Raw genomic sequence first — 26,898 nt, forward strand, 5'->3', positions numbered from 1 at the left:
GTTTTCTCTCACCTCACAAGTGCATTACATGTATCTTTATAGTTGTCCCAAGAGTGCCTATATATGTCATACTTTTGGAGAAGTATTCAAGATTACACTCCTACTTTATCACCTCCTTGTCATTAGATTTTTATTGAAGTACTATTATTTATATATTTAACATATAGTTTTATACAGCTATTGATATTATATGTTTTTAATCTTAATCTCTTTATAGATAGTTTGTTTGATTTCAAAAGGATCTTGTGAGTTCCTTGGTGACTCCAACATGGTATCCAAGCTTTAGAAACTCTAGTTTCTTATATTATATTGGGGTTTTTATCAACTGATTTTCAGTTGTGCATCTTGAAGAAAAATGAGCTCATTTCTATGTCTAGAAGGTCCAAACATATATGGATTGGTAACAAAACTAGTAGTATTTGTTGACAATCACATATAAAGTTTTTTGCTAGGACCCTATTAGAACAACATATAATTATAGAAATTTGTATAGATCCTATATAATCTATACAACTCTGACATATTCAATCTGTACCATTATGTAAGAAGTGGTAGATCTAGCATTGATATTTTAGAAAGCTTTTATATTGAAACTTCTAGTTTTTTGACATAGATTCATAAAGTAGGTTGCGTTGAATTATTCAGTACTTTTTGTAGAACATGTGGTGGAAAAATTTATAGTTTTCCTTGGTCACATTGTTGAAGTATTTCCTCACTTCAACAATTATCATCGCCTAGCTTGAATTGTAACATAACTAGACATGCATTTTCCAATATCATTATTGGCATGGCTTAAGTATCATTGATGCACCGGCAATTATGGACCGCCAAAATCTCCTCTATGAAAGAACCACTTAGGCATTGGCCCCAACAACTCCAACAATGTCAAGGTGTTTAGTCAAGGCCTCAAAACATGTTTTTTTGCAAATTTCTATAACTTTCACCCACAAAGGCATTTCTTGTCATTAACATAGGTATTGAAAAATAAAATTTTGAGATCTATACAATGGTGTGCTTTTTTATCTATTATTTTACCATATTGTTTGAAAAAAAATGTTGAAGATAAATAATATAATTTTTTTCATGGAGCATAAATTTTACCCATTTGACAATATGTTATAAAAAATGTTAGAAAAATGTTTTGATTTCATTTATACATGAAATTTTTAGCCTTGAAAATAATATACTTTTCAAAGTTGCATGTATCATGTTGGACAAAAGTTTAGAAATGTTTCACACCTTTATTAGGGAATGACCAAACCGACCATAGTTGTTCAACTTAAGCAACCTACATGTGGAAAATACAATTCTAATGTTAAAATTAAATAAAATCATGAAATGCATACTTCTTAATAAAGCTCATTTTTATTATTTTTATGTTAAGAAAATAGTTGGATATGTTTTTTCTATAAATTTAAGAGAAAGTTTAAACTTTTTGAATTTTATTGAAAAAGAGACCCAAAAAAAAGATTTATTTTTTAATGAGATTTTTCATGAAAATTTATTTAATGATAGAAACTAATTTTCAATGGATACATTTTAAATGCAAAATAGATTCAAACTTAATAATATTTTCATAGTTTTCATGCGCGCAAACCATATTCTCTGCTTGAGTGAAATGCATATTTTTTAATTTATTTTTAATGTATTCATATATTTTAAATTTATGACCAGTGTCATGTTTGATTATAATAACCTAGTTTGTAACTAAATTTTAAAAATATTAATAAAATACATCAAAAATCATTTTATTTTATATTTTGACTTTGAGCACTATATGAGTATTTTAAATTTTTTTACAAAATAACTCTACACACGAGTCTTTGGAGTTAAGTTTTTATTGAAATTTGTTGGAAGAGATAATGAGTTTCTATTGGTATTTAGAGTGGGATTGTGTTATGACAAAGACATATTTTTCATTGATGAAGAATTTAACATATGAAAAATTATATATTTTCCAAAAGAAGAAACATGATAGTGGATATACCATACTAAGAATGTATACCACCACCCTATTAAAAGACAAAAGACATATCTAGTAGCTAAGGGTTTTTCAATGGTTAAGGGTATTTAAACTATACTTAGAAATTTTTGCATCTATAGCCAAGATTAATTTTGTTTCCCTTGACTTTTCTATTAGTAAATCTTAGATATGGATAGCTTTTTGGGTTTATGTAAAGACATTATGATGATCTTCTCGATGAGATCTACACAAAACAACTACTAGGTTTTATGCTCTTCTCTTCACTTGTTTGCACACATTGATATCCAATTTTAGTCTTAAAATTTATTCTATGTAGTGATTTATGAAGTTTGATATTTTTTGTAAACAAAGGCAAAGTCATATTTAATAAATAATAATAAAACAATTCTAGAATAATAAGTATGCAAATAAATTTGATTATAAAAATATAAGTATGCAAAGAAATGACTAATAATCCCTAAATTTACAATCTTTCTACTAATGCACTTATATTAAGTGCATTACATATTGCATTTAGAATTAAGAGAAGGATATAGAAAGATGAGGCGGTCTAAACTAGTTCACTCATCACCAATTATATCACATGTAGTATATGTTTGACTATCTCCTCCTCCATATTCCAAGATATTCATCATGTTTTGATGGGGAATTCAATATGAATGATATTAATGCTCATTAGTTTAGCGTGGTTGATTTTACTTTCTCACTACACCATTTTATGTTGATGTCACTTTGGTTTCCACTTTCACCATAGCTAACTTATTGATGTTAGCTTATATAGATAGTTACATGATCTTGTTTTTTATTTAACCCACACTTATCTTGATATTTCTTTTATTATTAAGGTTATCTCCATTTTTATACCGTGATTCTAATAAGAGTCGTTAAAGGTAACCATGTGCATTTTGATCCATATTCCATGTGTTACCACACATTTTAACTTTATTACACACTAGGTTCTCTATGTAGATAACATGTTTAATTGACTTATATTGAGCTACTAGCATTGGTGTACAAAAGTCACATGTCTAATTTTTTTCATTGATTCTAGTCTACTTACATGTTTTACAAGAAGCAATATGTTATTGCTACTATCCATTTAGGCTAAGTATTGAGGAGTAATACATGCTAGCTAGGAGGTTATATGGTTTGACAACTTATGATAACTTTTTGTCTACCATCTAATTGTCGAGTTAGTATTTGGTGTAAAATAACATTCAAATCACATTTGTCACAATCTAATGAAGCATTAGATGATTAAGAACATTGAGGGATACATTATTCTCATTCAACATCTCATCTATGATGGTTTTCTCCCCTCACATGAGTTGTTTACTTAGAAATAGATTGCATATATGTTCACGAAGCCTCAAGCATCTGTGCCTCATTGCCATAAGTAGTAACATGTGCTTGGGTGAACAAAGTATTCCTTGGGGGGTCATCTTGAGCATTCCTTTATATTAGTTAGATATTTGTTAAAGATTATTTTATGTTATTGAGTTTCTTCTTTTCTTTGTTTATAGGAGACATTTTTATAAACAAGTATCTCATTCGGTCTACTTTGTAGAACCCCTTTTAAGTGTTTATCTTTCTCCTCCATTATAAAAAATATTGTGATAGAGAAATCATTCCATCTAAAAATATACATTTTTATTTAATATTTTATATATTTACTTAAGACAAAAAGTGACACCTTGTTGAAATAGTTGTATTTTTAGTATATATAAGTTGTAAGATTTAATCTAAAAATATATTTATTAAACTTCAAAAAAAATTAATTCATACATTTAAATTTTATTTAGTGAATTTATAAAAATTGATGGAAAATAAAAGTACTATTATCAACAATTTATTCACTATTAAACTATAAAATCAATTAAAAAAATATTCATATCAACATATTTCCATATTTATTTAAGTACATGTCCTTTTAATGTAAAACCACTTACAAAACTCTCCTCACTCTAACCTCTATATGGGCAATAGTCCTATTTAGGTAGGATAAGTCCTTTTCCTTTCGAATTGTTATTATTCTAAACTTTTTTAAGGTAGACCATACTCGAGTCACAAAATGTAGGTGAGATATTCACATTTAATTCTAAAGTGTCCATTTGTTTCGACTAATTGATTTCTTGTGATTGGAAGCAAATGAGAAAATCATTGGAAAGGAGAGATGCATTTTTCAAAGAGTGATAAAAGGGCACATGTGGCTCTTTTTCTAAGATGCTTTTGAACCCCATTTGATGGAAATGCTTATTCGAGGAGATAGTCATGATAGTCAAAATAAGATTTTGGAAGCGAATTAATTTGTTGGACACAAAGTCTTTCATGATATTTTGGAATAGCTTGGACCAATAATGCATTGTACCATATGGTACAATGCATTATTGGTCCAATGTGTTTCAAAATCATATGATAAAATATACATTTTATAACAACAATAACAATGATAAGCAAAATTGACACGTGTTCATACTGATCATATTTTGGATTTTATGATCTTCTCAATAAGATGAAATTAGAAAGGTTGTGGAATACTTTTTAGGATTGCACTTCAATCTAGTGTCCACATACATGTCCAATGTCCTCTAGTGACTTATGCAAGGTGTATTAACTATTTCCAATTTTGAAGTATTTGTTTTTAGGCTATCATCCTTTTGAAAAAGGAAGGAGATTTGTTTGTGAGAGATATAATTCAATTATAAATTTCTTTTACTTTACCTAAAGGAAAATTTCAAAATTGTATAGCTTGTATAGATAGTAGAGTTGATTTGAGGTTGTGGGTTGTTTCTAATGATCTTAAGTTTAATCTTATTCTCATATTTAACTTTTGAAACATCTAGCAGACAATTTGTACAAGTACCAAAAAATGAGTGGTTTGTTGCTAAGCTAAGACACTAGGATATGTCCCACATATTAAAAAATCAAACTTGTATCATAATTTTGTAATAAAATGATTAGTTTTGATCGAATTTATTTTATGTTAGAACTTATTAGTTTTTATTATTTTATGTTATAAAATTAAAAGTGATATAAATGAATGAAATATGTATATTTGAGTGTATTCCATGTTTCTAATTTTTTTTATAAAATTAACAAATTTTTGAATGCAATTTTTTTTCATAAAAATAATATTGCAATTTACTTATTTTTTGAGTGATTAAGGGTGCTCCCTTAATACCACAAATACATAACATAAATATAGAAACAACAACAACATGAGAGAATCAAAATATGGGCTTCTTATTATTTGCACAAGTGTGGAATTACTAAATTCAAAATTACAATGTGCAAACCCATGTGGGCACCTTCCTTACAACAGTCTACAAGACAAAGATGCAACTATCGCCAAGGACTGCCTTAGACAACTTATGAGCCTTTCTTATATAGGCATTTTTTCACCACCCAAGAAGGTTCTAGATATAAATCCGTAACCCTTGAGGGTGACCAACCTCATATTATATTATTTCAATTACAATTTATTACATAGAATCGACTCAAGACAATTTACAAATTACATTTTCAGATGAATCACTTTTAGAGACCTTAACTAGCAAACCGTTGACCCAATGGGCTATTACACCCTTGTTTGAAAAATGACAAATAATGATCTACAATGATTTATTGTGCAAGTGTTCATCAATTAAGGGTTGACCTTGTTTCAGAGCCATTTAGGCCTTCATCACTAAGCCTGAAGTTTGGATAACCAAAATTCATACCGAAAATCTGCAATAATTGCACTAATACAAATGATATGACAATGAAACTCGTCTAACGTGCTAATATATCTAAGATGAACCTTCACATATGCAATTAGAACAATCTAAACTTATAAGACCAACTTACTAATATTAGCAAGCTACATCAAATAGAAAGTCTGCAGAGGAATAACCTTTATTGAAAACATAAAACTGGAAATAGAAATATTTTTGGGTGATGCAAGATTGCCCTTACACTTAGGATGCTCTTGCATCACTAAGTCAGTGAGAATATTATGTATTTTGTTGAAACTAACATCTTATAATAATAAAATCCGTTATGTACATGGATACTATTGCCACCCAAATAGGAGCCCCTACATCAATAACTATGAGTGCTTTTACAATTGTAAACCCAAACCTTATACACCCCTGAAATGCATAATTAAACATGATAAAGAAAATAGATATCATATGATATGATAAACAAAATTCCATCACAATGGATTAGTATTTTTCATTTATCCACCCCTAAGATAACATAAATAAACAAAAGTATTATATAATGGTAGGAAAATACAAAAACTAGGGACTACCTTGCAGTAGATTAGTAGCTACCACCTATCCACCCTTGAGACAACATAAATAGAAAGTGTTATATACTAGTATGAAAACACAAAAATTAGGGACTACCCTACAATGGATTAGTAGATACCACCTTCCACCCATAAAACAACATAAATAGAGAAAAGTGTTATATATTGGTAGGAAAGTACAAAAACCATGTACTTTAAATTTTCATTCATTTCTTTTTCCATCTCAGTTGCTTACTTTGACCATTAAATTAGCAATCAAATACTTTATAAAGACCCTTCACCAAAACCACACTTGCTTGAATCTTCCTCCATATGAAAAAAAAATCACCCTCATGCAAAAGTTCCAAGAGCGATTCCCACCCCACCTATGCCTATGTTTCGTACTCCTCCAAGCTCCTTTCACTCCAAACAATGAATGGTTGGGAATGACCTCTAGTGATATTCCTTGAATTCTAATATGTTCTTTTCTATATTTCTACTTGATTGATCTTGGGTTTTCTTCACCTGTTAACTATGGCTAAGTTTGAAACCAGAACCTAGTTGGGCCTAGGATCAAGTCAACCTAGTTCTATAGGGATCAATTCAAGGTTTACCAGGTTCTTCTATTAGAGTAAATAATTATTATTTACGCTTTTACTTAAGTTTACTTAGGTCAAATGCATATATTTATTAATAGTCATCTAGGAGTTGTTGACAACACAAGAGTTTGTTCCTATCTAGTCATACTTATCTTCTCACCTTGATCGAGGATACTCCACCTTTTGTGGACGTATGCTTAGTTGTCATACTTATCTCCTAGCACCTTCTAGCTTGTTCTAGAAGCTTCCTAGAGGCCTTTATATTTGGGCTCTCCTATTGTAATTTGCATATCTTTTCATATCATATTGTACAACAATTTCATTTTCATTGTTGCAATATTTTTTTCTCTCAGTCCATTTAGTTTCTCCAAGCTCTACCCTTCCTCCTTTGGTTTCTCTTTAGCAGGTTATTTGCATGTAGGTGATCTTGGCGAGTTGTGAAGATGACTTTCATCAACTTCTACATCTTCATGGGGTCCAAGTCAAAGTTGACCTCATCTCGCAAGTAACATCTTTTTAAAATTTTAGGAATTAATTCATTTTTTAAAAGTTTCCCACATGATTCTCATTGGCTCCTTATTTGAGTTTGCATTTGGAATTGGGGATTATAAGGAATATTTCTCCTTTCATTTTGACATCCACAAGTAAGAAAAACATCACACATCAATAAAAGTATGCAAACTATTATCAATCTACATCTTTGCAAGAGTTTATTTTTGCATTCAAGGAGTGCAAGCAAAGATTCATTAGAGGTCCTCTTTCATGCATTTCCTCTTCATAATCTAGCTTCCTTCCTTATTGACAGTGGAGTTGTCCAATTAGGAGATCTATATTTCATCACCGTTGCATTTATCCTTCTTACATTGAGCATGCTTACGCCCATGAACCTATAAGTTGGATTTTGTACATCTAGCTATTGCATAATTGGAGACATCCTACATCCAAGCAATTCAACATTCAAGAAGCCTCGATCAGCAAGGTGACTATTTATATTTATCTTGTTTTACATATATTTAAATACATTTTCATTTCAAGGTTGATTCATCAATCTAAGCCTTGCCCAAGGAAAAGTTCTCTGCCCAATAAACCCTGTAACTCATTTTCTTGTGCACAAGTTTTGGAAGTGCAAATTTTAATCATAGATATGAGTATCCAATTTAGTGAAGATTCAAGATCTAATTTTTTTTTGAGATCTAAAGAGAAGCCATCTTGGTTCCCAGGTTTTCTTGGTTCTAGAGCCAATTTTTGGAACATAAATCATATAATGTATAACAGTTCAAATCTCAATTTTCTTCTCTCAATTTGACTTTGTTCTTGTAGTTCAACTTGGTCTAGAATTCATCTTGGCCATCACTTCGACTTGGTTCCTAATGTTGACATGGTTTCAGAGCTTTTAGATTTTTGGATTTGGCTACTATAGGTCTCTACTATTTTAATCTACCATTATTTTTTCAGTCTGCCATATACTAACAATGAAATTTCCATGTTTTAGTTTCCCTCTTTTGATCAAGGTGAGTCATTTCAATTTCATGTTCTTTCATTTCCTCTCTCTTATATTTTAGATCTAACCCATAACATAGATTTTCTTGTCATTTCATTTAAGTTGCATCTTACGTTGCCTACTTGCTTTACATTTAAGATACATATCTTTAAAGGCAATCATAACTCACATTCAAATTATTCAATTCCTTCTCTTAGGGAAAGGAGGGACAAAACCGAAGTAATTCCATCATCCCAAAAGGGGTTTACATATTGGTACATTTTTGTATGCTAGTAGATTCCCCCTTTGGTGTAGAGGGATCTTGGCTTTCCCCCTATTATTTTGTAATGGTGGATACAATTTTTCACCATTACATCTTCATACATATTAAGCCACACAAATCATATACAATACCATAGTAGAAGTTTTGTAATGCACTACAAGTTACACCTTTATCTAACCTATGTTATATTTATTCCAAAAAATATATAGAAAAAGAGCCTTCAAACTAGGTTCAATTATCCACTTCAATTATTACAAGATGTTATGATGACATTTTTTTCAAATAGATTATTCTCATAAAACACTCATCCTATGATTTACAATGTATATCCTATCCAATTGCAAGCCAAAACATTATAATTTGCAAATCAAGTTGGAAAATGGAATGTAAGGAAGGTTATAGGCTACTCATATCTATTTGTGGTATCTTGACATAACCATACACTTGAATTCACACCCCTAAGTGGATCACAAATATTGAGGAGCATTTGAAAGTATTATTTGCCATATCATCTCCAACTGAGTCCATTAATGACACCACTCAAAGTGTATGGAGGAAAAATTATTCCATATATTTAATAATTGAGGATTTACATGTTTGAATGCTTGAGGAATGTAAGTAAATAAGAAGAAATTAGTAAATCAAGAAACACCACGTTGACAAACTATGTAAGGAAAGAGAAATTTATAATATTTGATAATAATATGAAATAAACACATCTTTCTATTTAAAAACACCACTCCAATTACTTCATACTAAAATACAAATTTCATACTATCAAGACAATTCTCAACTATCTTAATATTGCCTATAATGCATTAAGAAATATCACTTTACTAGAAACACACTTATTGAATGTAGAATATCCATTTTAATGATAACCACAATGTTAGCTCAAATGATCAAAATCAAATGCTTTGATTACCATTTCTAATTTTGGGTATTAAAAGCTATAGTCAAATTATGAAGCTAGGAGTGGGATATCAAAACAAAGCTTGGAAATTGTAGGGGTTTATTATGCTAATATCTTCTAAATAGAGGTTAAATGAGTTGATCTAGGTATACTTTGAATTGACCAATTGATAGATTTGTATTATTGAAAAAGAAGTCACAAGTTCTAATGTCATAAGATGTGAATCAAAAAATGAATGACTATTATAGACTATAAGGGCCCGTTTGGTTGTTGGAATAGGAATAGAAAATTTGGAATACATTTTTTATTTTCCATTTGGTTTGTCAATTGGAATATCGAATATGAATATATATTCTCATTTTGTCTCTAAAATGAGCTTATACCCATTCAAAAAAATAGTTGTTATTGAAATAGCCATTCCTATTCCCAATATGCATTCCTATTCTCTATTCCTATGCGTGCAACCTAACCCAACTCTTTTCCTTTCTTAAACTAGCAATTCCATAAAATATAAATTATATGTACTCTCACATGTAAAAGAAATATCCGATCTCGTGAAGTCTCCAAAAACCTTATTACTAGCTTATATATACTTATATATATATATATATATATATATATATATATATATATATATATATATATATATATATATATATATATATATATATATATATATATATATATATATATATATATATATATATATATATATATATATATATATATATATATATAATGCCGAGAGTCATCCTTCTCGAGGCACCTATTTTAATTTAAATCGTAATGGTTTTTTTGTGTTGGATACGATTTGAATTAAAATAGGTGCCTCGAGAAGGATGACTCTCGGCATTCTATATATATATATCCTAATTCTAACCTTAACTCTAACTCTAAACCTAAATCTAACCCTAAAGCTAACCCTAACTCCAGCCCTAACCCTAAATCTAACCCTAACCCCAACTCTATCTCCAACTTTAACTCTAGCTTGATCCCTAACTCTAACTCTAATTCTAACCCTAATCCTAACCCTAGCCTCAATTCTAGCCCCAATTATAACCCTAACACTAACACTAACACTAACACTAAAACTAATAGTAATTATAACCCTAACCCTAATGCTAACCCTAACTCTAACCATAACCCTTATGCTAACCATAATCCTAGCCCTAATTCTAACCCTACCTCTAACTCCAACTCTTGTTCTAATTCTAATTCTATCTCTAAATCTAGCTCAAATCCTACCTCTAAATCTAACCCTAACCCTAACCCTAACTTTATTTGTAACCCTAATTCTTGCCCTAACCCTAATTATTACCCTTACCCTAACTCTAGCTCTAACTCAATATGTAACCCTAATTCTAACTCTAACTCTAATTGTAACTCTAATTCTACCCCTAATCTTAACCCAAACCTATATAACCCTAACTCTAACCCTAATTCTAACCCTAACCCCAATTCTAGCTCTAACCCTATACTAATTGTAACCCTAACTATAACTCTGTTCCTAACTCTAACCCTAACTATAACTCTAACTCTAATTCTTATCCTAACCCTAACCCTAACCCTAACCCTAATTCTAACCCTAGCTCTAACTCTAATGCTAATTCTAATCCTAACCCTGATTCTTACCCTAAATCTAGCTCTAACTCTAACTCTAACCCTAACTCCAACCCTAACTTTATCCCTGATTCTAACCCTACCTCTATTTCTAACCCTAACTCTAACTTTGACACTTTTTGTAACCATAACCCCAATATTAAGCGTCACCCTAACTTTGACTATAAACCTACCCCTAATCCTAACCCTAACACTATATATAACTCTAACTCTAACACTAACCCTAATTCTAATCCTAATCCTAGCCCTAACTCTTACCCTAACCCTAAATCTAACAAGGTAACTTTAACCCTAACCCTAATCTAACCCTAATCACAATTCTATCTCTAACTTTAACTCTAACTCTAACTTGAACCCTAACTCTAACTCTAATTCTAACTCTAACTCTAACTCTAATTCTAATTCTAACTCTAATTCTAATTCTAATTCTAACTCTAATTCTAACTCTAATTCTAATTCTAACTCTAATTCTAACTCTAATTCTAATTCTAACTCTAATTCTAATTCTAATTCTAACTCTAACCCTAACTCTAATTCTAACCCTAACCCTAATCTAACCCTGATCACAATTCTATCTCTAACTTTAACTCTAATTCTAACTTGAACCCTAACTCTAATTCTAATTCTAACTCTAACTCTAACTCTAATTCTAATTCTAATTCTAATTCTAATTCTAACTCTAACTCTAATTCTAATTCTAACCCTAACCCTAATCTAACCCTGATCACAATTCTATCCCTAACTTTAATTCTAATTCGAATTCTAACTCTAACTCTAATTCTAATTCTAATTCTAATTCTAATTCTAACTCTAACTCTAACTCTAACTCTAACTCTAATTCTAACTCTAATTCTAATTCTAACTCTAACTCTAATTCTAACTCTAATTCTAATTCTAACTCTAATTCTAACCCTAACTCTAATTCTAATTCTAACTCTAACTCTAACGCTAATTCTAACTCTAACTCTAACTCCAACTGTAATTCTAACTCTAACTCTAATTCTAACTCTAATTATTTCTCCATGATGATGTGAGAACATTATATATTGTTGAATTTTTAATAATGCTAATGCAATTTTTATTGCAATGATTAAGACTTGTAATCTAATTCTAACTCTAACTCTAACTGTAATTCTAACTCTAACTCTAATTCTAACTCTAATTATTTCTCCATGATGATGTGAGAACATTATATATTGTTGAATTTTTAATAATGCTAATGCAATTTTTATTGCAATGATTAAGACTTGTAATCAATAAATCTCCCTATCATTCTAACCCTAACCCTAATTTAACCCTAATTTAACTCTAATTCTAACCCTAACCCTAATTTAACCCTGATCACAATTCTATCTCTAACTTTAACTCTAACTCTAACTTGAACCCTAACTCTAACTCTAATTCTAACTCTAACTCTAACTCTAATTCTAATTCTAACTCTAACTCTAACTCTAATTCTAATTCTAATTCTAATTCTAATTCTAATTCTAAGTCTAACTCTAACTCTAATTCTAACTCTCACTCTAATTCTAACTCTAATTCTAATTCTAATTCTAATTCTAACCCTAACTCTAATTCTAATTCTAACTCTAACTCTAATTCTAACTCTAACTCTAATTCTAACTCTAATTATTTGTCCATGATGATGTGAGAACATTATATATTGTTGAATTTTTAATAATGCTAATGCAATTTTTATTGCAATGATTAAGAATTGTAATCAATAAATCTCCCTATCATTAAGGAATCTATTTAGACTTATGATTTTCTTTCTTAATTAATATATTTAGTAGCCACATATATAATCTAATTAAATAATGACAATATAAACTAAATATATGATTTGTTTATTTTAAATTAATCACTAACTTTAATAAAATACAAATTTTATTGATAAGGTGAACTTCTTGTCCGCATCAACGATTAAATTTAATTATGAAACATTAAAAATATAAATATTTTGAAATATGCAAATATAAAACTATTATGAAACATACAAATCTAAACATGGAAACCAAAAGTGCTTTGAAATATGAAAATCTAAAACTAATTCTTACCCTAACCCTAACCCTAATTCTAACCCTAGCTCTAACTCTAATGCTAATTCTAATCCTAACCCTGATTCTTACCCTAAATCTAACTCTAACTCTAACTCTAACCCTAACTCCAACTCTAACTTTATCCTTGATTCTAACCTACCTCTAATTCTAACCCTAACTCTAACTTTGACACTTTTTGTAACCCTCACCCCAATATTAACCCTCACCCTAACTTTGACTATAAACCTACCCCTAACCCTAACACTATATATAACTCTAACTCTAACACTAACCCTAATTCTAATCCTAATCCTAGCCCTAACTCTTACCCTAACCCTAAATCTAATAAGGTAACTTTAACCCTAACCCTAATCTAACCCTGATCAAAATTCTATCTCTAACTTTAACTCTAACTCTAACTCTAATTCTAATTCTAACTCTAACTCTAATTCTAATTCTAACTCTAACTCTAACTCTAATTCTAATTCTAACTCTAACTCTAATTCTAACTCTAATTCTAATTCTAATTCTAACTCTAACCCTAACTCTAATTCTAACCCTAACCCTAATCTAACCTTGATCACAATTCTATCTCTAACTTTAACTCTAACTCTAACTTGAACCCTAACTCTAACTCTAATTCTAACTCTAACTCTAATTCTAATTCTAACTCTAACTCTAATTCTAATTATAACTCTAACTCTAACTCTAATTCTAATTATAACTCTAACTCTAACTCTAACTCTAATTCTAATTATAACTCTAACTCTAACTCTAACTCTAATTATTTCTCCATGATGATGTGAGAACATTATATATTGTTGAATTTTTAATAATGCTAATGCAATTTTTATTGCAATGATTAAGAATTGTAATCAATAAATCTCCCTATCATTCTAACCCTAACCCTAATTTAACCCTAATTTAACTCTAATTCTAACCCTAACCCTAATTTAACCCTGATCACAATTCTATCTCTAACTTTAACTCTAACTCTAACTTGAGCCCTAACTCTAACTCTAATTCTAATTCTAACTCTAACTCTAACTCTAACTCTAACTCTAACTCTAACTCTAACTCTAACTCTAATTCTAATTCTAACTCTAATTCTAAGTCTAACTCTAATTCTAATTCTAATTCTAATTCTAACTCTAATTCTAATTCTCCATGATGATGTGAGAACATTGTATATTGTTGAATTTTTAATAATGCTAATGCAATTTTATTGCAATGATTAAGAATTGTAATCAATAAATCTCCCTATCATTAAGGAATCTATTTAGACTTATGATTTTCTTTCTTAATTAATATATTTAGTAGCCACATATATAATCTAATTAAATAATGACAATATAAACTAAATATATGATTCGTTTATTTTAAATTAATCACTAACTTTAATAAAATACAAATTTTATTGATAAGCTGAACTTCTTGTCCGCATCAACGATTAAATTTAATTATGAAACATTAAAAATATAAATATTTTGAAACATGCAAATATAAAACTATTATGAAACATACAAATCTAAATATGGAAACCAAAAGTATTTTGAAATATGCAAATCTAAAACTACTGTAAAACTAAATTGAAACATGCACATTAAAAATCTACAAAAGAAATGTATTATCAAATATCTAAATCAAAAAGTTTTTGAATCCTAAATCTAAATCAAACATACAAGGCTAAACTATATGAAACTTTAATCTACTCCCGTTAAAAAACTCTAATTGCTCCAATAATCTCCATCTTTTCCTCTCTGCAAAAACACAAAATGAAAATGAAATGAGGAGCATTTGTTTTATAATTTATGAGAGAACCCTCATATCTCCCAATAGATGTCTTTTGACATTTCATGAATTTGTTTCAAATTCCCCCACTCCTCACAAAAAATAAGCATGAATGTGCATGCAAAAATATATTTAACAAAAAAAAAAAGTGAACTTATTTTCTTGCATTCTATTTTTTTGGCCTTATTTTTTCAAGTTCTATATTTCAGCATCCATTTGGCTTAATATTATTTTGGCTAGCTATTATTTTGAAAATTTTATTTTATTTTACAATTCAATAATGCTAAAATATATACTAAATATATGGTTTTTCTACTTTAAATAAATCATTAACTTTAATAAACTATAAATTGTATTGATATGGTGGCATTTTCATCCAGATTAATGATAAAATTATGTTTTGAAATATGAAAATATAAATACTTAGAAACATGCAAATGTAAAACTATTGTGAAACATTCAAATCTAAAACATGCAAACCAAAACTATTTTGAAATATGAAAATCTAAAACTAATATGAAATATGTAAATATAAAACTAATTTGAAACATGCACTTTTAAAATATGTAAATGAGAAGTATTATAAAATATATAAATCAAATAGATTTTGAATACAAATCTAAATCTAAATCAAACATGCAAGACTAAACTATTAAATGCAAGTCTAAATAGTTATGAACAGAATTCTAAATCTAAATGAAATTAATTTAAATTGAAATCTAAATCAAAGTAGAATATTATAACTAATTTTGAATTTCAATTTACATTTACATCTAAATCTAAATGAAAATGTAAAAAAAAAATAGAAATTTCAGCTACAAAAATGTTACTCCAAAACTTCAATCTACTCTTATTGAAAAACTCCAATCTAATCCTCCAATAACCTCCACCTCTTCCTTCCTCAAAAACATAAAATGAAAATGAAATGGTGAGCCTTGGTTTTATAACTTCTGAGAGGCTCCTCATATCCCCCAACAGACGTCTCTTCACATTCCACGAATTTGTTTCAAATTCCCCCACTCCCCACAAAAAACAAGTATGAATGTGCATGCAAAATTATATTTAACAAAAAAAAAATCATATTGAAATTATTTCGCCCCTATTTTTTTGGGCCCTACTTTTTCGGGCCTATTATTTCGTTTGTAACTCTCACCAAATCTTTTTGATTGCCAAATGGCATTTCATATTTTACTTTCGTTTGTAACTCTCACCAAATCTTTTTGATTGCCAAATGACATTCCATATTTTAATTTCGTTTGTAACTCTCACCAAATCTTTTTTCCTTACACGAATTATTCTTTGAAATATTCTTTGTGCTGAGAAGTGTTGCTGCCATTGTATATGCCTCTCGGCATAATAAAAACACTAAAGTTCTTCACACAAAGCATTGAAACAACTTTGCTAAACCAAAATCCTCATTATTTTGTTGATGGAGGCTCTGGGGGGTCCCTTCGGGTGCTCATTTTTATGTCACAAATATTTTTTTAGCTGTGAAGTCTAATCAGCCAGCAAAATATTTGAAAAGCACACACGTCGCATTTTCTAGGCATTCTTTGTTTACCGTACTTTTTCGTAACGGAATGGGTATAAAATAGCACCAGGGTGCTCAACTTTTCAAACCCACATTGCTTGCATCCCATTCTAATGAACAATGACAATTTTTAATGACAAGAAGAGCAAGGTACGATCCACATTTTTCCCTTTAGCACATCAATATGTTGATAAATAAACGTTCGTTCTCATAGTATTAGTATACCAGTCCTATATTTCTTTAATTGAATTTGGTTGGTCTTTGATGTTTGTGCAGGGTTCATGGCCTCAGAAGGTGGCCAGAAAATGGCTGAATATAAAGACAAAACCAGATGAGTTTTATGCTGATCAAATAATTGAAGGTAACCTGATACCCATTAAGAACAACTTGCACGTAACTTATATATCTATCCCTGAGTTTACTTCTATATTGGATTCCATGGCGGCCAGCTGATGTTTCTATTAGAGAAAACTTCCATGGATTCTTGAATAGAGTGCTTCTTGTCAATTGCATGCATTATTTGTGATAATGTTCAATAGATCTTTTGGGTTTTCAACTTTTTTCAAGAGGATAATATGCTAAAAATCACTTCGAGTAGGAAAATATAAAGTGCACATCGTGAAAGCAGGTATTATTTGGTTGTGAAATCCATGTTTTCAAGAAAGGGCTTGATAGGTGCTAAAAGCATTGTTTTAAAGAAACGATAAATAGGGCTTTTATTTGACAAATCGCTGCATATATCTTTATAATAGAATGCACTTGTTTCAGCCTTTGGGTAATTGTATCACATACTTTTGCTGGAATTCTTACGTTTCTTTTTCAAACATGACAGAAAATTTGTTCAACAAAACTGCAGACGACACAATGGTAAAACTGGAACCATATACATCCCAGGACACAGACGTTCAAAATTTAAGGTATTTTTTATTAGCTATCTTGCCCTTGCCAATATACAAATTAAGCCTATGAAAACTTGTTTTAGGAACTCTAAGGTCTAAGCCTTTGATTCAAACCATTTTTGGCTACATTACAAGGAGATAACTTTAAGGTTTTCATGTTGCAGAGTATTCGCGGGAACTTGGAATGTAGGAGGTGAAGCACCCCATATTGACATCGATATGGATGAATGGCTACATGCATCAGAAGCTCCAGCAGACATCTATGTACTGGGGTACATACCTAAAGTTTTCACTGCATGCAATTCACTTGTATGGACAGACTATATGTTTTTCCTTTTTTGAAATCAATTTCATTTTAGCTTATAGGTAAGCCCTTTTACTTATAGGTAAGCTCTTTAGCTACCGAAGCAGATGTGTGTCTGTTGGTCCTTTATCATTCTCAGGTCAAAGTGCTTCCTTATTTGATGTGGAACATTCCTCCACATAATGGGGATCCTCTGATCTGGTAGAGATTTTGGGATGATAGCCCTGTGAGTGTCTTAAATGGCCACGATAGTACTGTGGTTAAGTATAAGAAATGTGTCGTGAGTGTTTGAGGCTTGAGTCCTCACCATCACTAGTTTAAAAAAAATGCAAAACATAAGGGCTTAAATAATATGTATATTTTAGTAACAGTTTCGAAGATCGGAGACAGCAGCAGTAAATATTTGAACTTCCAAGGAACAAAATCCGAATCCTGCAATTTAAAATCTTAGATCTGATACCACAACTACTGAAAGTTCAGAAATCAGATATACCAGCTGCTAAAACTGACTTTCAAATACCAAACCTTAGTCCCACAATTCAAAATGTTTGATTATGAACATTCAAGAAACTGATGGCATAATTACTAAGCTGAGCCTGAAACGAGATCCATGGAAAGCTAAAAGCCCTCCGTATTACCCACAAAACAGGAATGTTTGTTAATTCTGTTCCTTTACCTCTATCTTTTCTCTCTGGCCCTTAGCCTTGAGTTGATCTTCCTCCCCTTTTTTTGTCACACTGGTCTATCTACTATATATATGTGATTTATCATTTTCCTTCTATACTTGAGGATTGTCTTTGATTCCAGCAGTGTGGACTAAGATATAAGAACCTATGAATACCTTGCAGTTGATTGCAGAACAACTTTTCCCTTTTGATAATTTAACAAACAAAAGTCGAAGGTAAGGAATCAAAATCAATACCAGTATTTTTTCATAATATTTTCTCAAATTATACTAGATTAGGCCTTAGTCTCTTCTTTGTCCCTCCTGAATCCTTCATCTGCTTCCAAATATTACCCCTTAGTTTTGATAGTTACCACTGCCTCCTCTTTTTGAGAACCCCTTTTATGCTGATTCCCAAATTTTAAAAAGTATGCTCAAGAACCTACTTAAGCGTCATTTAGTATTTAGCACCTCTTATGGGTGAGTATGCATAAGTCTCTTCTCCTCCACAATTTGGTCTGCCCTCATTTTTTCACGGATACTAAAATTTGTCTTCATAAGAAAAATTCACATCCTTAACTGTTTTATTCATCTGAAAAGAATAACCGTTCCCCTTTACTAATTGCTTTGTAAAGATCTTGGCCAAGGTTGCCAAATATAGTAGATATCGTCAGATCTATCTTATTTTTTCAGATTTTCTAGTCGGCCACATAGAATAAGTACTAGGAAAGTTAATACATTCCTGAATCCTCCATCTGCTTCCAAATATTACCCTTGATTTTTGATATTTACCACTGCCTCCTTTTCCGGGGAGTCCCTTTTGGACAAATTCTCTCAAGTATAGCTACTTAAGTGGTATTTAGTATTTAACATGTCTTATGGGTGAAAAGTGACAAGGATCTTCTCCACAACAATTTGGCCTCACTTTATTCTTTCATGTATAGGAGTCATGCCACTGAAAGTTTCCTTCGTAAGAATTATCTTGTCCTTAATTTCTTTATTCACCTAAAAGGACTAATTGTTCCAAACTCCTAACTATTTTGTCAAATCTTGGCCGAGTTTACCAAATATGGTACATATCATCATATCTCTCTTCTTTTTTCAATTATTTTGAGTAACCCATAGGAGACTATCTATCTATCTGTGTGTGTGTGTGTGTACGAAAACGTTAATAGAAAATGTGCTTATATTTTTCTCCCAATTATTTTCCAGATCATATATTCAGCAGTCAAATAATGGGATCATCTTCTACTTCCCTCCATTTTGCCATGGTAGTTCAACCAAAGAATAACAGAATATTTACTGAAGAAGAAGCAAAACACAATCACAAGATTGTACCTGCACAAATATTTAGGTGTTTGTATTTAAAATTAAGGTAAAATAGATTAATTTGGTTTTGAGAAGAAAAAGTAAGATGTTGAGGTATGCATATCTACTAGTAGGATGTAATTGAAGTTTGAATCTTATTAGGTTTAATTAGATGAACCCATGATTTTCATGTTTTTTCATTTTAAGAAAAGAGTAATAGATTTTCAGGATTTGAAAATGGAATCAAGTTGTCAGTAGTTTGATTAACGTGTCCATGATTGTAAGCATGATGTGATTTTCCTTCTGAATTTTGTCCAGCTTTCAGGAAATTGTCCCCTTAAATGCAAGGAATGTCTTGGGTGTAGAAGACAATTCCCCTGCAGAAAACTGGCTGGCACTTATTCGCAAAACACTGAACATCAACATAAGTCAAAGTAGCACTTCCACACCTTGTTCAAGGGATGGGCTGACAACTTCATCAGAAGCACTTCACTGTTTTGACTCTGATTTTGGAGATTCTCATGTGCACAAAAGTTCAGTTCCTTGCAAGAGAGATTCCTTTCAGGCCTCAAACTTGCTCTCCACACAAGATGGTGAACCTAAAAGTTCTTCACCAAAGCAAAAACGAAAGTTTAACCTTTTTGATCATCTCTCCTTGGGAATAACTGACACTGTCGATTTCAGTGCCTTATTTAGATCAGTTTCATCAGAGGATGAAAGTAGCTTCAGTGGGAGAGAATCACCCCGTACTGTTTTGCGCTCTCCAATGTCATATAGTTGCCCATCAGATAGATCTTACTCAGGTGAGATGAGCGAGAGCTTCGATTCAAGTCAACCAAACTATTATCTGGCAGCTAGCAAACAGATGGTTGGTGTGTTTCTCTGTGTTTGGGTGCGTAGTGATCTAAGACAGCATGTTCAGAACTTAGAAGTCTCTTGTGTTGGTTGTGGGCTAATGGGTTACCTTGGCAACAAGGTGAGAAAATAAAAACACTCTTCTTCAACTCTTAAGAAAATGCATATTTTGTCACTTCAACTTCTTTTGACTGTATCTCATAATGTTGAAAACCATTGACATATATACAGTACATTTTTCAACTTTTAACTGAGGAATAGATCTATGTTTTCAAAATTTCCATTCAGAGTTGCATCCCTTTAAGATATATGAAATATTTCTTTATAAGACCATCATATTCAGTTAAAGGTTCTAGGAAGGATTGCCCAGTGGCATTATCTAGCATGAAAAGTTTATTAATACTTTCCTGTTATGCTTGCAGGGTTCTGTTGCAATCAGCATGTTATTTCACCAGACAAGTTTCTGCTTTGTTTGTACTCATCTGACTTCAGGAGAGAAAGAAGGTGATGAGATACGGAGAAATTCTGATGTCATGGAGATCATAAAGAAGACCCACTTTTCCCAAATGGACATGATTTTGCCAAAGCAAACTCCAGAAAGCATTTTGGAGCACGAGTAGGTTTCGTCACTATTTACTTTTACACTCTGTGATGCTTGATTGACTTTGTGAGAGACTTGATATTATTTCTTCTGTTATAATGTGTCACTATATGGGTAGGAATAAAAAATGTTACTCTAGATTAAGCCATTTTATCTAAAAAAGCCAAATAAGAATTTTAGAAAAGATTGTCCAAATTTTCTGTAGAATACATTGCATTAATTTTCTAGAGTGCGCTAGTTATCTAATTTGACCTTGGGGTTTTATTTTGCAGTCGAGTTATTTGGCTTGGGGATTTGAATTATCGTCTTGAGCTTAACTATGCTCATTGCAGAAAGCTCATAGAAAACAATGACTGGGAAATCATGTTGGAGAAAGATCAGGTAGCCACACAATCCTCATGTAATCTAATGTGATGACTTGTTGAGGTTAAATCTTCATCAACCAATGTTTTATGAGTAACAGCTCACTATGATCCATTTCCTATGCTCATGAATGATCCACTTAGCACCTATTGCATCTCTTTGTCAACCTATATGTTATGAGTAGTGGTTCACAAGAACACATCTCTCATGACCATAAATGATCCTACTCATTGCATATAGATGATGCTCAATGACACAGATTAATAGAACTTTCCATAAGACCACTTATCCTAATACTATATTGGATTGAGTCCTTCAAGTCTTACTTTTTATAAGCCATTCATCATAATGACCGCTAGTAGTGATTGACAAGAACAAAGTTCTCATGACCATGAATGATACTCTTTGGACTCATGATTGTGAGAGTTTAGTTCTTGTGAATAACTAATGCATATGGGTTGACGAAGTCCAACTCAAAACAATGCAATCGATTCCAAGTGAGCAATTACACAATTTGATACAGTGAAGAAATTTAATTCGTATGAAAATCCCAAAGAAGATATTAGTTGCTGTAGCTAAGTTATGCTTGAGTGTCACTTTAACATCAAACTTTCAATTTGCTTTAAAACACTATATATTTGAGCTCAATCAGATCTCTATTTCTTCATGGCAGCTTCAAAATGAGAAGAAAGGAGGTGGCATATTTGAAGGATGGAATGAAGGGAAAATACATTTCCCTCCCACTTACAAGTATTGTAGAAATTCAGACCAGTATGCTGGAGAAAGACCAGGGGCAAAGCGACGCACACCAGCGTGGTATGTGCAGTTTAGTGTTGTCTATGGTTTTTGTCTATAAAATAACAGTTTGTAGTCTTGTAGAAGTATAATCTAACCTAATATGTAACCATGGAGTCAGGACAGACCTTCAAGTTTCATAAGGGGTTGAAAAATAGATTTTAGGTTTGTGAAACAAAGAATGTATTTTCTTGGAAACCTAATCATAGTGTCCTCATCCAAAGATTGTTTTGAATGCTCTGTTTATCCCTGAGTTTTAAGTTTTAGGTTTTGTGGGTGATGCAAGGGTTTTAACTTTATTTTTTTCAAAAAACTGCATTTACATATGTTGCATTTGAGTGATCCTAGGAATTTGATATTTAAACTCAAATGACTGAAGAAAATACTAGAAATGTCACGTCCTTGATATTAGGTCCTAGAAATGCATGGTAGGAGGATCAAGAAAAAATGCGCACCTCTAATTATATACTATGATAATTTCCTTTTAGCATCTCTCCTTGATCTGGAAGGCGTGTGTATTTTTATTGTTTAGAACTTTAGAACATGTATAGTCCCGGCCTTTAGAAGTGTTGGAAGATATGAATAAACTATAACTATCCACTTTGTGGTTTTTGGATAGCAAGAATATGTAATGTACACGTCAAAGGTTAAATTTAGAGAGGCTCAATAAACTGTGAAAGACTTTGATTACTTCAACATTTCAACCTTGTTTGTTTGGGTGATTTAATCTTTCACTTGGATAGATTACTTCCATAACACTATAAACTTGCTCAGATGTTTTAATACTGTGAATAAAATGTTCGATCCATTTTCAAAATTTTAACCATGCTTCAATCATTGTTTGTACTGCAGGTGTGATCGTATTCTTTGGTATGGTAAAGGTTTAAAGCAGCTCTCTTATGACCGTGGAGAATCAAAGTTCTCCGACCACAGGCCTGTTTCTTCAGATTTTGTGGTAGAGGTGGAAATGCTCAACAGAGGCTCATTTAAAAAAGCTTTCATGAGTTCAAGTGGAAGTTCTCCAGTAGAAAAAATAAATCATTAACTTCTCAGATTATGTAAGTTTCTCATCTCTGGGAGTTCTTGGCATCATTCTCACCTATTTTAGGACCATTTGGCCTTGAAGTATGATGATAAAATTTTCAAGACTATAATACTAACCAGTGTCCCTAATTATGCTCTGATGCTCTTTTTGTTTTAAATCAAAGACATTACAAGCTAGAGCATTTTAGGAAAACATACTCTTGTGAGATTCTAACAAATGATTATTCTGTTACTAGGATTTTGGATGTGAATTTTGCAAAACTACTCAAATACAGAGACGAATGTTGCACTATATTTGTACATGGTAAGCATCATGAACAACATCTCATTCAAGGTTATGAAATTATACCACAATCATTTTATGTTAAATAAAACTGAAAATTTGGAGCAGACTTGATGAAAGGTCTTTCATGCAAAGAACTTAACTTGCGATTATTTTGTTGTGGACAGGGTACACTGGTGATCCTCAAATAGGAAATACCCAATCGACATTTTCCAATTGAATTATAGAGGCTGTATTTGAGAAGCCAAGCACAAATGTGTACATAAAACTGTACACTGCACAGCTGAAGCAAAGAGTTGTTTAGGTACTAGAGTTTAGCAGATAAGTCGCCCTTTTTACAGAGGCAGAGTGTTAGCTATGTAGTATTATTGAAGACTAATCATTGTTGCTGTTCTAGAAACAACTTGCATCATGATACAAACATAACAATGAGGTAAAAGGAACATTCCTTGCTACCTCTGTTGATTCATATTGAATAAGCATAAATTTGACGACTTCTGAACTTTCCCCATCAGCATTAAGATGAGACTACAGTACTGTATGACTGCTTTATCCCATGGTCTTTCGTTGTGTAATCATCTTATTTACTTGTTTGATGTTTTTGCAGGTCATCTCACCACATGTACAGCAAAGACATGGGGAAGGAATGCTGAAGTAGGCAGAGACAGGATAGAGAAGAGCAGCAGTATAGTGAATTGTAGAAATTTTTCATAATTAACTTTGTTGATATGGAGGGACGCTCCTCAAATTTCAGTCCCCCAAAACAGTAAGTTTTCTAGTATCTAACTTGATACCAGAAAATGCGTGGACCGCCTAATTGAAAGGCGGAAGCGGTTTTCATATTAGGCAGTCCATCGTCGCATGTAATATTTTGTATCGGTTCTAAATAACATGATTTCAGTGAACTCGTGAATTGGGTTCTCATTCTGACAAATTGTAGCATCACTCGAAGAGTCGAAAGCAATCTCAATGCACAAATTGAATCCACGGCACCAATTGTGTGATATTTTCTCGATTTTCTGTTGACCTTATGCATTCAACTAGATAGCCGTTATGCTCTATTGGTGACCACAAATTTTATACCATGCCGGACTAATTTTCAATGTTTTTTTCACGGTGGTAAACTCTAGTAAGTGGTTTTCTGTTGCTTTTCTATATGCAACAGGCATATTAATATGGACACGGCTATCCTTCCTACAAACTGTATAGTTGACTAATTTTAAAAAAATCGAAAACATCATGATTTTTTTGAAAATTTCAGCATTTGATCTTCATTATCTGCATAGTTTGTAGTCGAAAACAATAAAAAAATTGCAAAAAAAAAACTGCGTTTTGGTGAATTTGGAAAAAAAAAAAGTTTGACTTTGTTTTCTCTTTACTGCATTTTGTGTGGAGATTAGCCTCTCCCTATTAATATATTAATATAGGGTTCAGAATAGGCCACAGGGTTTTCATTTTTCTTGAACATGGTCACGTTTAGGGTTGTAGGTTTGAAAAAAATTAAAATTTAGTAGGGAAATGTAATATAAATACATAAAAATGTGTGAAAGGAAAAGACGTTTTCATTTTTCTTGAACATGGTCAGGTTTAGGGTTGTAGGTTTGAAAAGTAAATTAAAATTTAGTAGGGAAATGTAATAGAAATACATAAAAATGTGTGAAAGGAAAGCCACCATTTGAGAAAAAGAATAAATGGGCTATTCTAGAGAGGGGAATGGAAAAAAGAAGTTGAGCTTGCTCGAGGAGGGTATCGGTTCAAGAGAACCTTCTCCAAACCAAATTTTTATATCAACAAAAGAGAAAAAGATTTCAAAAAGATACACATTTGTTAAGCATATTTGTTTAGGAACATATCTCAATTTATAATGGATATTTGTTCCATTTAGACTTGGGCATTTATTCTTGAACAATAACCAATTCTTTAGGAAGGACAAGGCTCCAAACAAGTTGTATGGTGGGTACAATAGAAAGCAATTATCACCCTTGTGTAACCAAGTCTATTTAATGATATTGAAATACTTCACTTTTGAGGGCACTTTTAGAGTACATTACTTTTACCATATGCACATGCTTAACCATTTTAGGAATTGTAGTTTTATTTCCTTTCCCTTTTTCCACCTACATTTCTTGAAATGTTTAGTGAAAGAAGTGATTGAGGATACTAAAAGACAAGGGAAAAAATCCATCTTACTCTACCAAAGCCTTATTTTCATCGACATTTTTGCCTTGCTTTGTGCTCCACCTCAAGAAAATCATTGTGCAAGAGGCCCCACAATTTCCCATTCCTCCTCCCTCACTAACATTCTTGATATCCCTGGCCCTAGCAAGAAAAAGTGCATTCGACAAAGGGGTGTTGTTAAAAAATCCTCCTAACCCAGTATTCTTGAAAACTTGACACCCCCAGTGTCTGAAAATGAACCTAGGACCTTAAATACAAAGCCTATGTTCCCAATACTAATCAAAAAAAGAGGGGAAAAATCCTACCCTATGCTAAAAATGCAAAATTGACCATCCAATAGATTGTAAGTGAAGAGGAAAAAGTAGGGGAAGAAAATAGTAAGAATGAATGAACATTAGGAGGTCATATAGGCTAGTTACAAGCTCTGCTAAAAGGGGAAAACTAAAAAAATCTACTATACTACGATACAGAAGAAGATGAGAAGTTGGGTGGGGAGGATAATGAGGAGGAAAGAAAAAGTGAGGAAGCCAACAAAGGAGGGGAGATGGAAGAGGAGAGGGAAAGCTTTGAGACCAAAGACAACTCATCTCATTTCAAAGTAGTATAAAAATAGGGCCTATTGATCTCACATATGATATGATGTTTGAAAAAGAAGCAATGAGTAAACCATAGAGAAAAGGGGCCTATAAAACTCAACATGATGGGACCTTAACACAAAACTACCTCCAATGAGCTAGAAAAGGTTAAAGCTAGGGTCACTTGAAAGAAAACTTGGGAGTGTCTCCTACAAGGATAAAGGAACTACTTAAGTTCCTCTATAAAAATGTAGTCCAATGTTATCAAACAAGGTGATTGCAAATTCAAGAAAGTTCACTAGAAACAAATTACCTTTAGCTTTTTATAATAATAATCTTTATGACCCTAGTTGGCTATATGTTAGACTTTTATTACTTTAGATTCTATTTACGACCCTAGATGTCCTTATGCTAAGACTTCAATTAGTTTAGATAGCTGGTTGGGCTATCGGTCTAGAGCTAAAACTTTCATTTTTTTGTTATATTGATGGTTAGTTTTTGATGCTCGTGTTGGTC

The 26,898-nt window shown here is 31.6% G+C and overlaps 1 protein-coding gene across 1 annotated transcript; it reads left to right on the top strand.

Annotated features, from left to right (window-relative positions):
* Window positions 1-16,598: 16,598 nt before the first annotated feature.
* On the top strand, window positions 16,599-24,616 carry LOC149577729 (type IV inositol polyphosphate 5-phosphatase 7-like). The gene is made up of 12 exons (XM_089825381.1): window positions 16,599-16,663; window positions 16,790-16,874; window positions 17,346-17,430; window positions 17,577-17,684; window positions 20,007-20,664; window positions 20,966-21,159; window positions 21,417-21,525; window positions 22,181-22,323; window positions 23,155-23,360; window positions 23,583-23,650; window positions 23,797-24,062; window positions 24,237-24,616. The coding sequence occupies exons 1-9, from the start codon at window positions 16,634-16,636 to the stop codon at window positions 23,345-23,347; spliced, it is 1,605 nt and encodes a 534-aa protein (XP_089681507.1). The 5' UTR covers window positions 16,599-16,633; the 3' UTR covers window positions 23,348-23,360; window positions 23,583-23,650; window positions 23,797-24,062; window positions 24,237-24,616.
* The last annotated feature ends 2,282 nt before the right edge of the window (window positions 24,617-26,898 follow it).

Source organism: Cupressus sempervirens, chromosome 1 (assembly GCF_028749045.1).
Source record: "Cupressus sempervirens isolate cs-2001-9-10 chromosome 1, ASM2874904v1, whole genome shotgun sequence".
In the NCBI taxonomy this organism is placed as follows: domain Eukaryota; kingdom Viridiplantae; phylum Streptophyta; class Pinopsida; order Cupressales; family Cupressaceae; genus Cupressus; species Cupressus sempervirens.

Bases quoted from the DNA above. Each gene is read 5' to 3' on its own strand.
- LOC149577729 (XM_089825381.1), top strand. From the start codon at position 16,634: ATGACAATTTTTAATGACAAGAAGAGCAAG. The intron at 17,685-20,006 runs GTACATACCTAA...AATTTTGTCCAG, and splicing joins GCAGACATCTATGTACTGGG to CTTTCAGGAAATTGTCCCCT. The intron at 21,160-21,416 runs GTAGGTTTCGTC...TTTATTTTGCAG, and splicing joins GAAAGCATTTTGGAGCACGA to TCGAGTTATTTGGCTTGGGG.